We start from the raw sequence: 13,473 nt of genomic DNA on the forward strand, positions 1-13,473 counted from the left end.
AAACCAGGCATGTGGAAGGAAGAAGCCGCCACCGCCATGCAATCACCATCAACTTCATCGCCATTTGCGGAGGTTATCTCATCCCTCGCGGTCCTACATCAGGAACAACACCAGGCCCTGCTTGACCTTAGGAGCGACCAAGAGCGCCGCTTCTAGGCAATCGTACAGGCCCAGCAGGAGGACCGCAAGAGGTTCCGGAGCTGGATGGACCGGGAGGTTCGGGCAGAAGCCCCAGCGATCCCGAGTTCATCCACCCACCTGCTGCTGAACAAGATGGGGCCGCAGGATGACCCGGAGGTTTTCATAGACCTTTTTGAAAAGACGGCCACGGCGGCAGGATGGGCCCGGGATCAATGGTCGGTGCGGCTGATCCCTTTGCTGTCAGAGGAATCTCAGACTGCAGCCAAACAAATGCCTGTCCAGAACCTCCTGGTCTTCACCGATCTCAAGAGGGCCATCCTGCAGAGGGTCGGCCGGAGCCCAGAGCAACACCGCCAGCGATTTCGGTCGCTGGAGTAGGGCGAAAGTGGCCGACCCTTCGTGATGGCCTAGCAGCTCCGGGACTCCTGCCGCAAATGGCTGGTGGCTGAGGGAAATGACGTCGAGTAAATCCTCGACCTAGTGGCACTGGAACAGTTCATCACTCGCCTCGCACGGAGAACGGCCGAGTGGGTCCAGTGCCACCGCCTGACGCCGTTGGACTCAGCCATCGAACTGGCGGAGGACAACATAGTGACATGCCCAGGGGTCGGCGGACCCTTACCATCTCTCTCTCTCCTCTTCTTTTTCTTCCCCTCCCCCCTCTTCCTCCCATAAACCTGTCCCTCTCCCCAGATCTCGTCCTCCAGGCCCGCCCAGGATTCCAACCTGAGGAAGGGGTGGATGCAGTCTGGAGTTTTCTGGGGCTTCGCCCAGGGGTGGCGGGGGTGAGCTCCGGCGGGAACGATGCTGCTACCTCTTCCCCGCTCTCTCCATGGCCATCGCTGGGCCCACTTACCACCACACGGGTGGCGGGTAGGTCTGGGCCGGCCTGCTGGCGTTGCGGGGACCCGGACCATTTTATTGACAGGTGTCCGATGATGGAGGTGGGGACAATGATCCAGGTCCCGGATGTCCCACAGGCTGCCCCCGGTCAGGCTAGCTGGTACCAGATACCTGTGAGTATTAAGTGGGGTACCTATCCGGCTTTGGTGGATTCAGGATGTAACCAAACCTCAATCCACCAAATCCTGATTCAGCCCGAGACATAAGATGCAAGCCACATAGTTCAGGTACGGTGTGTGTGCACGGGGATGTGGTGAAATATCCTGTAGTGTCAGTTGTGATTCAATTTCGGGGTCAAAAGCATAATGTAGAGGTTGCCGTTAATCCACACCTCAGGCATTCGCTGATTGTGGGAACAAATTGGCCAGCTTTTAAAGACTTATTGGGGTATTTGTGTGCAGATGTCTCTTGTTATAAGAGGAAGCCAGAAAAGGTAGCGGCTGTGCAGGTGGGGGAGAATGAACCGGGACCACTGAGCGCTGAATCAGGGGAACCGAGCGCGATTGAGAGGCTGATCCTCTCAGAGCGCGATGACTTTCCCCTGGAGCAGTCTCAAGATGATTCACTGAAACATGCTTTTGAACAGGTCCGTTCTATCGACGGCCAGTCCGTCCAGCCTGAGCAGCCGCTCTCTTTTCCGTATTTTGCTATTATAAAGGACCGGTTGTATAGAGTGACACAAGACACTCAATCAAAAGAGAATACAACCCAATTATTAGTGCCAAAGAGTAATCCCATGGCTGGACATTTGGGACAGGGAACAACACTAAATCGTCTCATGGCCCGTTTCTTTTGGCCGGGCATTCACAAGAATGTGCGCAGATGGTGCGCGTCTTGTCGGGAATGTCAGCTGGTAAATCCACCGGCCGCTCCAAAAGCGCCATTGCGCCCTATTCCGTTAATGCAGGTCCCCTTCGAGAGAATTGGTATGGACCTCATCGGGCCATTGGAACGATCTGCGCGTGGGCATCGCTTTGCATTAGTGATATGTGGACTATGCAACATGATACCAAGAGGCAGTAGCGCTCCGTAGTATTTCCGTAGAGGAAGGTCCTTCGGAGAGTCAAAACGAAATTCAGTATGTCCTGGACCTGAGAAGAAAACTCCACACTTTGGGGCGGCTTTCAATGGAGAATTTGTTGCAGGCCCAGGACAGACAGCCCGGTTGTATAACAGAGGTGCTAAACTGTGAGAATTTACACCGGGAGAGAAAGTCCTTGTATTACTGCACACATGAAGCTCTAAATTACTGGCAAAGTGGCAAGGACCCTTTGAGGTTACACAGCGAGTCGGGGATCTCAATTATGAGGTGGTGCGCACGGACAGGGGCGGGGCACGCCAAATCTACCACTTTAACCTCCTTAAAAATGGAGTGAGGCGGAATCAGTGATGCTGATGATGGTAATTGGGACGGAGGAAGATCTTGGGCCAGAAGTGAATACTAAGGTTAAATCTATTGCTATGGCCCCGGGGGGAGATCACCATGATCCAGGTCCCGGATGTCCCACAGGCTGCCCCCGGTCAGGCTAGCTGGTACCAGATACCCGTGAGTATTAAGTGGGGTACCTATCCGGCTTTGGTGGATTCAGGATGTAACCAAACCTCAATCCACCAAATCCTGATTCAGCCCGAGCGCCATTGCACCCTATTCCGTTAATGCAGGTCCCCTTCGAGAGAATTGGTATGGACCTCATCGGGCCATTGGAACGATCTGCACGTGGGCATCGCTTTGCATTAGTGATATGTGGACTATGCAACATGATACCAAGAGGCAGTAGCGCTCCGTAGTATTTCGGCAAAAAGTGTTGCGGACGCTCTGTTTCGTTTAATCTCCCAACGATCCTGACGATTCGTTTAATCGTCACCTTCCCTAAAAAGGGAGGGAAGGTGACGACGGTGCAGGTGGGGGAGGTGGATTCGGGACCTCCGGGAAACCTTCAGGTTTCTCAAGGACCATGATGACTTTCCCCTGGAGCAGTCCCGGGACGAGACGCTCAAAAACGCGTTCAATTAGGTCCGGTCCATCGACGGCCACCTCCTCCATCCGGACCGACCGCTCACCTATCCACATTTTTCAGTGATAAGAGACCGGTTGTATCGGGTGACCCAAGACGCCCAGTCAAAGCAGGATACAACCCAGTTGTTAGTACCAAAAAGCCGCCTGGAAATGCTTTTCCATGTGAATCCAATGGCCGGGCACTTAGGACAAACGGCAACATTAAACCGTCTAATGGCCCGTTTTTTTTGGCCGGGCATTCACGAGACTGTACGCAGGTGGTGTGCGTCGTGTCGGGAATGTCAGTTGGTGAACCCACCGGCCACCCCAAAAGCACCATTGTGCCCCCTTCCGCTGATGGAGGTCCCCTTCGCGCGAATTGGGATGGACCTCATCGGGCCATTAGAGCGGTCAGCACGGGGACATCGCTTTGCATTAGTCCTGGTGGACTATGCAACGCGATATCCCGAGGCAGTTCCGCTCCGCACTATTTCGGCGAAAAGTGTAGCGGGCGCGCTGTTCTCGTTAATCTCCCGGGTGGGAATTCCGAAAGAAATTCTCACCGATCAAGGCACGGCGTTTATGTCATGGACAATCCGCGAACTCTACGAATTGTTGGGCATTAAATCGATTCGCACCAGCGTCTATCACCCACGAACAGACGGGCTGGTGGAACGCTTTAATCGCACGTTGAAAGCCATGATTCGTAAGTTTGTGCACGAGGACGCCAAAAATTGGGATAAATGGCTAGAGCCCCTGTTATTCACTGTCCGCGAGGTCCCCCAAGCCTCCACGGGGTTTTCCCCCTTCGAGCTGCTCTATGGGCGCCAGCCGCAGGGGGTGCTGGACGTCCTTAGGGAAGCTTGGGAGGACGGACCTTCTGCGAGCAAGAACGAAATTCAGTATGTCCTGGAGCTGAGAGCAAAACTCCACACTTTGGGGCGGCTGTCACGGGAGAATTTGCTCCAGGCTCAGGACAGACAGAGACAGCTATATAACAGAGGCGCTAGGCTCCGTAAATTTACACCGGGAGTGAAGGTGCTTGTATTACTCCCTACCTCGAGCTCTAAATTACTAGCTAAGTGGCAAGGGCCGTTCGTGGTCACACGGCGAGTGGGAGATCTCGACTATGAGGTCATTCGGTCGGATAGGGACGGGGCACGTCAAATTTACCATCTCAACCTGTTAAAAAAGTGGGTGGAGGCGGACGCAGTGATGCTAGCGACGGTGGTGAGTGGGGAGGAGGATCTCGGGCCAGAGGCGATCCAAACAGCGCAATCTATCGCGCTGGCCCCTGGGGGAGATCACCTCTCACCCTCGCAGCTCACTGACGTGAAACACTTACAAGCAGAGTTTGCAGACGTGTTCTCGCCCCTACCGGGTCGAACGGACCTCATTCAACACCACGTCGAGACCGAGCCGGGTGTGGTAGTTCGCAGCCGGCCGTACCGTTTACCTGAGCACAAAAAAAAGTGGTACAGGAGGAATTAGCAGCAATGCTCGATATGGGAGTAATAGAAGAGTCCAACAGCGACTGGGCGAGCCCGATAGTTTTAGTGCCTAAAACGGACGGCTCCGTACGGTTCTGCGTGGACTATCGTAAGGTGAACGCGGTGTCTAAATTTGATGCTTATCCAATGCCGAGGGTGGACGAATTGCTTGATCGGCTAGGGACCGCTCATTTTTATTCGACGCTGGACTTAACCAAGGGATATTGGCAGATCCCCTTGTCTCTCATGTCCAAAGAAAAAACAGCTTTCACCACGAAGTTCGGTTTACACCAATTCGTCACACTTCCGTTCGGCTTGTTCGGGGCTCCCGCGACCTTCCAGCGTCTGATGGACAGAATTCTCCGGCCGCATGCTGCGTATGCCGCCGCATATCTGGATGACATCATCATCTACAGTGCGGATTGGCAGCGGCATATGCAGCACTTGCGGGCTGTCCTGAAGTCGCTGAGAAGAGCGGGGCTCACGGCCAACCCGAAGAAGTGTGCAATTGGGCGGGTGGAAGTAAGATATCTGGGCTTCCACTTGGGTCATGGACAGGTGCGTCCCCAAATTGATAAGACGGCGGCAGTTGCGACCTGTCCGAGACCCAAGACCAAGAAGGAGGTTAGACAGTTCCTGGGGCTAGCGGGATATTACAGAAGGTTTGTGCCTAACTATTCGGACCTCGCTAGCCCGCTGACTGATTTAACTAAAAAGGAGGTACCAGATACGGTTCAGTGGACGGAGCGGTGCCAGCAGGCTTTTACTCAGATAAAGGCTGCTCTGTGTGGTGGCCCGCTCTTACAAGCTCCTAACTTTTCTCTCCCTTTTTCTCTACAGACAGATGCCTCGGACAGGGGGTTGGGCGCTGTCCTGTCCCAGGAGGTGGGGGGTGAGGAATGGCCGGTGCTGTACATCAGTCGCAAGCTCTCTAAGAGAGAGACGATGTACAGCACCATAGAGAAGGAGTGTCTAGCCATCAGGTGGGCCGTCCTCACCCTCCGCTACTACCTCCTGGGGCGGGAGTTCACCCTCTGTTCGGACCACGCCCCTCTGCAGTGGCTCCACCGCATGAAGGATACCAATGCGCGGATCACCCGTTGGTATCTAGCTTTACAGCCATTTAAGTTCAAGGTGATCCACAGGCCGGGTGCTCAGATGGCTGTGGCTGACTTCCTCTCCAGGACCCGGGGGGGGGGGGTTTGGGGGTGAGGCTGCAGGCCGGATGGCTCCCCGGACTGAGTCGGGCGGTGGGGGTATGTGGCGGAGGGGGCGTGGTTTCGCGAGGTCTGTAGCGGGAGAGAAGGTATGGGACAGAGCGAGGAGTAAGTAGGTCAAGTGCAAATGATTAACACCTGTGTCTAATTGCAGTAATTGGCATGGAGAGACAGCACAAAAGCCGTTGCGTGAGGAGAGAGAGAGAGAGAGAGAGAGCGAGAGAGCCTGGACTGGGACTAGACACAGCCTGAGCCTGAGCCTGAAAGAGGAAACAATTTCTGAGCTGTGAGAGTTTTGAGAGACAGAGTTTTACGCCCTCGTGCGTGTTTATGTTTACCAGTTGCATTGTGAAAATAAAAGTTTCTAGTCCCAGTCATACCGACCCTGCCTTCTTCCTTCCCCACAAGAAAGATAAGAGCCACAAACCTCATTACAGACCCTTTGAGGTTACACAGCGAGTCAGGGATCTCAATTATGAGGTGGTGCGCACGGACAGGGGCGGGGCACGTCAAATCTACCACTTTAACCTCCTTAAAAATGGAGTGAGGCGGAATCAGTGATGCTGATGATGGTAATTGGGACGGAGGAAGATCTTGGGCCAGAAGTGAATACTAAGGTTAAATCTATTGCTATGGCCCCGGGGGGAGATCACCTTTCACCGTCTCAGCTCACTGATGTGGCTAGGTTGCAAGCAGATTTTGTGGACGTGTTCTCACCCCTTCCCGGGCGAACGAATCTCATTCAGCACCATATTGAGACCGAGCCGGGCGTGGTAGTTCGCAGCCGGCCGTATCATCTTCCGGAACACACAAAAAAAAAGTGGTTCAGAAAGAGTTAGAGCCAATGCTTGATATGGGGGTAATAGAAGAATCCCACAGTGACTGGGCCAACCCGATAGTTTTAGTACCGAAAACCAACGGCTCGGTGCGTTTCTTTGTGGATTACCGCAAAGTGAATGCTGTGTCGAAATTCAACGCGTATCCAATGCCTATGATTGACGAATTGCTTGATCTTCTAGCCACTGCTCGTTTTTATTCGACACTAGATTTGACAAAAGGATACTGGCAGATCCCCTTATCAACTTTATCCAAAGAAAAAACAGCTTTCACAAAACCGTTTGGATTGCACCAATTTCTTACGCTTCCTTTTGGGTTGTTCGGGGCTCAGGCCACATTTCAGCGTCTCATGGACCGCATTTTATGGCCCCATGCGGCATATGCCACTGCCTATCTGGAAGACATTGTCATTTATAGTAATGACTGGCAGCAACATATGGAGCATGTCAGGGCTGTTCTGAGAGCGCTGAGGGTGGCTGGGCTAGCGGCCAACCCAAAGAAGTGTGCAGTTGGACGTGTGGAAGTCAGGTATATGGGCTTCCACTTGGGTCACGGGCAGGTGCGTCCCCAAATTGATAAGATGGCAGCAGTTGCAACCTGCCCGAGACCCAAGACCAAAAAGGAGGTGAGACAGTTCCTGGGGCTAGCGGGAAATTATAGAAGGTTTGTGCCTAATTATTCGGAACTTGCTAGCCCGCTGACTGATCTCACTAAAAAGGAAGCAACGGAACCGGTCCAGTGGACGGAGCAGTGTCAGCGGGCCCTCACCCAGATAAAAACTGCTCTATGTGGTGGGCCACTTTTGCAGTCTCCTGATTTTTCTTTCCCTTTTTTGTTGCAGACTGATGCGTCGGACAGGGGGCTGGGAGCGGTCCTGTTCCAGGAGATGGGGGGAGAGGATCGGCCAGTGCTGTACATTAGTCGGAAGCTCTCTAAGAGGGAGACTAAGTACAGCACCATTGAAAAAGAGTGTCTAGCAATTAGGTGGGCCATCCTCACCCTCAGGTATTATCTCCTGGGACGGGAATTCACCCTCTGTTCGGACCACACTCCTCTGCAGTGGCTCCACCGCATGAAGGATACCAACGCACCGACCCTGCCTTCTTCCTTCCTTATCCCGATTGAACTTCATTACAGTGCCCTAGAATGAGTTGAAACAATATGTTAAATTGTTCTCTGATATCTACATAGTGGGTATGTGGCTTATTTAAGGGCAAGAATTGTCCAGATCGAGTTTTACAAGTCCATTTACAACCCTATAAATTGTCCCTAGGATGTAATGCTCTGTTTTTGCCTTATTTGGAAGAGTTATGAATATTAATGTTGATCTCTGCTCTAATTGGCTTATTTCAGCAGCTCACAGCACACAGCAGTTCAGTTGTTCAGCGAAGCGGCTCGTGAGTCCTGACCGTCCTGACAGAACATAGACCGAATGAATGACACTTTAAGCAGAACATCTCAAATGAAGATTGCTAAAATGCAGCCTACTTGTTTATTGGTGTTTTCAGATCATCCGCGTGCGCGAGAGAGAGAGAGCTTGCGTGCATATGGTTGCCAGATTGTACATGTTTAGGTAAAACACCAGATAGTATACATGTTCTCTTCACAGAAAAGCTCTGATACGTACATATGAATGATCCCCAGTGATTGCGTCACTGGTGGCGTTATGTTTAGAATCACTTATTTTTCCATGGTGTTTTTCATGCACGAGATTTACATCTTACATCTTATTTACAAGTAGGAGGCAATGGTGTTTGAGACTCACTGTATGTGATGTCCATGTACTTAACTCTTATTATTTCACTATGTCAAGGTTAATTAAAAATTGCATTCTAAAGGTAAGTACAATAAAAAAAAAAACATACAAAATCTGATATTACTCGGAAACATTTATTTAAAAAAAACTACTTAATTCAAAACAGATTTACAAAAAGAAAAATTGTCTTTCTCTTCTTGTTCCACTTCTTCTTTTTCATTATTTCCACTAATGGATATAGGATAGAGCTTAGATCTGGCTCAAAAAAATCCAGCCCGACCCTACCCGAGCACGTGCACTCGGGCTTGTGCAGGGAATCTAAACTCTAATACAGGAGAAACCAAGCAAGATAAAAGAATAAGAAGTGAATCGTATGTAAAATCGTATGTAAATGTTGTAAATCTGTTTTGAAAGTTGTTTTTTAAATAAAGATATCCGAGTGATATTAGATTGTTTATGTGTTTTTATCGTACGGACCCTGTAACTACATGAAACAAGAGGGGAACAAACACCACTTTAATTTACAGCCCACAGATTTATACTTATCCTGTACAGTTGTGGTCAAAATTGTTGGTACCCCTGGTAAATATGATCAAATATGGCTGTAAAAAAATAATCTGCATTGTTTAGTAACCTTTTGAACTTTTATTTAAACTAATCACAAAAATCCATCCTTTCATTTAAGTAAAATAATTGACAATTGGGTGGGGGGGGGTAAATCACATTATGAAATAAATGCTTTTCTCTAAAACACATTGGCCACAGTTGTTGGTACCCCTAGAGTTTTAAATGAATAAAATATCTCTGAAGTATATTTACATTAATATTTAGATTTTTTAGCACACCAACGTGACAAGGAACATGAAATTGTCCAGCAAGGATGTCTTGTTTCACAGAAGTATAAATATAAGGAGGCATAAAAGCCAAATTCCCTTAATCATTTATCACAATAAGTGAAACCAAAAAAAATATAGTTCTGATGCGCAGCAAAAGATTGTTCAGCTTCACAAAATATAATGAGGCTGTAGGAAAATAGCTAAAGCATTAAAAATCCCCATTTCCACCATCAGGGCAATAATAATGAAGCTCCATTTAACTAAAGATGTTACAAATCTGCCTGAAAGAGGACATGTGTGTATATTGTCCTAATGCACGGTGAGGAGGAACATTTGAGTGACCAAAGACTCTCCAAGGATCACAGATGGAAAATCGCAGAGATTAGTTGAGTCTTGGGGTCTGAAAGCCTAAAAAAATTCAAACAACCCCTACATCACCACATGTTGTTTGGGAGTGATTCAAGAAAAAGCCTCCTCGCTCATCTAGAAACAAACTCCAGCACATGCAGTTGTCAGACACGACTGTAAAGTCAAAAGGGACTGGGTTCTGTGGTCAGGATGAAACTATAAAATAGCTTTTTGGCAGCAAATCTACCAGATGGGTTTGGTGCAAACAGGGATAAAAGTACCCTATGCCCACGGTTAAAAATACTACTGGATCTATGCTGGATCTATGTAAAAATACTACTGGATCTATGTTGTGGGTCTATTTTTTTGCTGGAAGTCCTGGACATCCTGTTCAGATACATTGTATCATGGATTTTAGCAAATACCAAAAGATAAAAAATCAAAACCTATGGATTCTGCTAGAAATCTTATAATGGGCCGTGGTTGGATCTCCCATCAGGACAATGATCCAAAACAAACATCAAAATCAACACACAAATGTGACCAGTCAGGGAAAGTAGGGATAAACAATGCAGATTTATTTTTTACAGCAATATTTGATCATATTTACCAGGGGTACCAACAATTTTGATCACGACTGTAACTACATGGAACAAAAGGGGAACAAACAGCACTTTAATTTACAGCCTGTAGATTCATACTTACCCTGTAAATACATGAAACAAGAGGGGATCAAACACCACTTTAATTTACAGCCTGTATACTTAACCTGTAACTACACAGATAATTACCCCTCAATTAAAAATACTTACAGTATAAATTATGTGTTAACTTTCCTGACAGTTACCTCTTTATTCCGCAAATATTACATATTGTTCCATTATACCTACACATACGTACTTTATAGTTACATTATAATTACCGAAAGTTATGCAGTAAATTCGCTTTACTTACACTGTAAAAAATTGTGTCGTAAAATAACGGTAATCTACTGGCAGCTGTGGTTCCAGCAATGTACTGTTAATTTACAGCCCTCTACTGTTTATATACAGCTCTCATTTTTTACAGTATTTTACCGTAATAATACCATGAAAGGTAACTTTTAATTTGGAAAACTGACCACTTCAAACAGTTCTCATTTTAAAACTAGTATTTATAGGTGTTTGTATCGTAAAACTTCATTTGAGTCATTACACACTTGTAAGGTGTAGTAGTAAAATGATTTAGAAACATGACTTTAACTTCAATCTTTGCGGTTCGTTGTGAGCAATAGCACACACGTATGTGATAAATTACTCAACAAACGGCTCATAACTGCATCAGCAAACAGTCACTGCCGTTAAATAAAGAATCAGGCATCATATCATCAATGTTTCTCTGCTCATCCTGGACTGAAGCACAGGCTCTACTCTTCAGCACAACGGTAACCCACAAAACTAATGAATTCAACTGAAAGATCTCTTCTATATCATCTAGTGCAACAACACATAAACACAGGTCATTTTAATATTTACTCTCCTTATCAGTTACTGACTTTGCACAACTTTTTACTATTAACTTGCACTAATATTTCAGTGAAAATATCTTAATTCATCTGGTAAATTTGACTGTTACGTTTTACAGTATATTACTGTTTTTCCTTGATTTAAAGGTAATCTACTGGCAGCTCTGGTTCCAGTCAAGTGCCGTTTTTTTACAGTACTTTTCCGTAAATGAATTTACAGTTTCTTACTGTTAATTTACGGTTCCCACTGTGGGGTTTTTCATCTAACCCCTTTAACCCTTTTAACCCCACAGCAAAATCTTCAGTTTTAAATGAACACTGAAGAGTGTACACACTACAGAGTGTTAGAGTAATTGAAGCATTGATGAAGTTAATGAGATAATTAAGAGATTAATTAAGTGATAACTGAGAACACCTGTTAACAAGAATCACTGAAGGACAGAGAAACACAAGAACTACCACTGACTTCAGCCACAGCTTTAGATGAAATCAACTGAAGATAAAAGAAGACATTAAATCTCTGAAGATCTCAGCAGAGGATTAAACAACTCCTCAAACAGCATTACCAGCTTCCCACATTACTAACCAGACTGACTTTATTTATGTCAGACGTCTACAGAAGCTCTTATTGGGAATTAACAGATCTTTAGGTGTTGATGTTTAATAGAAAATATTTGGTCACCCTTATCGTGATCAGTGTTTGCTTCAGTTGGGCTCTTCGCCCTTGACTTTGTAATGATAGTTTTTCTTTGTCTGCTATAACTGTGTGTTTATTAAACACATTTATTGTAGCAAAAAAGCCAAGAAAAAAAAATGGTCAGAAATGATTGACTATGTTTTGCTATAATTGTAATAGGATGTTTAGTTTGTTAATCTTGTCCAGTGTTTTTCCCTAAACAAACCCATTCTTTTAAAAACACATATCAACTCTTATTTTACGATATTAAACTTGGACCCTTCTGAAATTATCAACCACTGATTAGGAATTAGTTATGAATGATTTATAGTCATGATTTTAACACATTGTTTGCTCTCTGCTGTCATTTAGACTCGCATAGACATGAAGAATCAGCGTATGAATCTCAACAATGGTGACAATCAATAAAAAAAATGAACAGATCAACTCTGAACATCACAAAACACTACTTAAAGTCAACACAACAACAGCACCAAAAATAAAGGCAAATAGAAAGAATTAAAGAAAATAACCAGGCTATTCAGCAGCATAATTTATTCGTGCCGCAATGCATGCTGGGAGTTTTGTCACCACGGCTGAGATTCATACGTCGATTCTTGATGTCTATGTGAGTCAGATTGATTCAGATGTTTTGACCACAAGCTGTTTCCATGCTCTTCAAATTATCTGGTCGTTGCAATACTGATGTTATAAAATTATAGGGTTCAAGTTTTACAAAAAAGTAAGCATCAGCTATATGTTTATAGATAAGACTAGTAAATTATTAGTGAATTAAACCATTATTAAATAGTCAACATAGCCAACTCATGTTTTTTTCTCAGCTTTGCTTGCTAAATCAAATGTATTGAAAACACACCGTTACAGCAGCAAGAGAAAAACTAATGTTATTGTGTCAATGTTCAAGAGCCCAACTAAAGCAAACACTGATCACCATAATGGTAACGTCAGAAGAAACAATCAAACATCATCTGATAATTCTCAATGAGAGCTTCTGTAGTCATCTGACAGAAATAAAGTCAGTCTGGTTAGTAATGTGTGAAGCTGGTAATGCTGTTTGTGGAGTTGTTTAATCCTCTGATGAGATCTTCAGAGATTTAATGTCTTCTCTTTATCTTCAGTTGATGAAATCATGTTTCTCTTTCCTTCAGTGATAACAGCAGGTGTTCATCAGTGTCTGATTTCACTCTCTTCTTTCCTCTCTCTCTGTCGAGTGGTCTATATCAATGAACTAGTGTAGGGAATAGTGAATAAGGGAATAGAGAGTGATTTTGAACACAGCCTCTGAGTGTCGACTTTAAGTGTGTTAATTCACAGTATATTACTGTTAGCTATTTTCTCGAAAATGACAAATATTACCCAGAATGCATTGTTTTCTACAGTATATTACTGTTTTAATGGAAAGCAGCATTTTACTGTCAAAATGTGGCCGTTTTTTTACAGCATTTTTTTTACAGTGTATGCATTACTTTCCGGGCAATAATCTAAAGTGTTACTAAGATTTTCTTTTTGTCTAAATATAGTGATTTAACATTCATCTTTGGACTGTTGTGTGTTATTTGCAGAGTATTACCTGGCCCCGCCATGAAATTTGATTTTGACACTTCCCACACTTGCTGCACAGTTGGTCATGCTGACTGTTGGGCGGCCAGTGTCATCACTCATGACTGCAATAGTGGTGCTAATGGTCAGTTCATTCACAGCCAGATCAAATGATCCACTGTCTTTTCTGTGTACGAAGAGATCAGATA

At 45.8% G+C, this 13,473-nt stretch overlaps 1 protein-coding gene across 2 annotated transcripts in view; it reads right to left on the reverse strand.

Annotated features, from left to right (window-relative positions):
* LOC137057979 (bactericidal permeability-increasing protein-like) overlaps nt 1–13,473 on the reverse strand; it is a 130,693-nt gene that overhangs the window by 52,912 nt on the left and 64,308 nt on the right. For both annotated transcript variants that reach the window (XM_067431098.1, XM_067431099.1), the window contains exon 5: nt 13,296–13,451. In XM_067431098.1, the coding sequence (XP_067287199.1) occupies nt 13,296–13,451 (156 nt within the window). The remainder of the gene's footprint in view (nt 1–13,295; nt 13,452–13,473) is intronic.

This window comes from Pseudorasbora parva, chromosome 22 (genome assembly GCF_024679245.1).
Source record: "Pseudorasbora parva isolate DD20220531a chromosome 22, ASM2467924v1, whole genome shotgun sequence".
Taxonomy (NCBI): domain Eukaryota; kingdom Metazoa; phylum Chordata; class Actinopteri; order Cypriniformes; family Gobionidae; genus Pseudorasbora; species Pseudorasbora parva.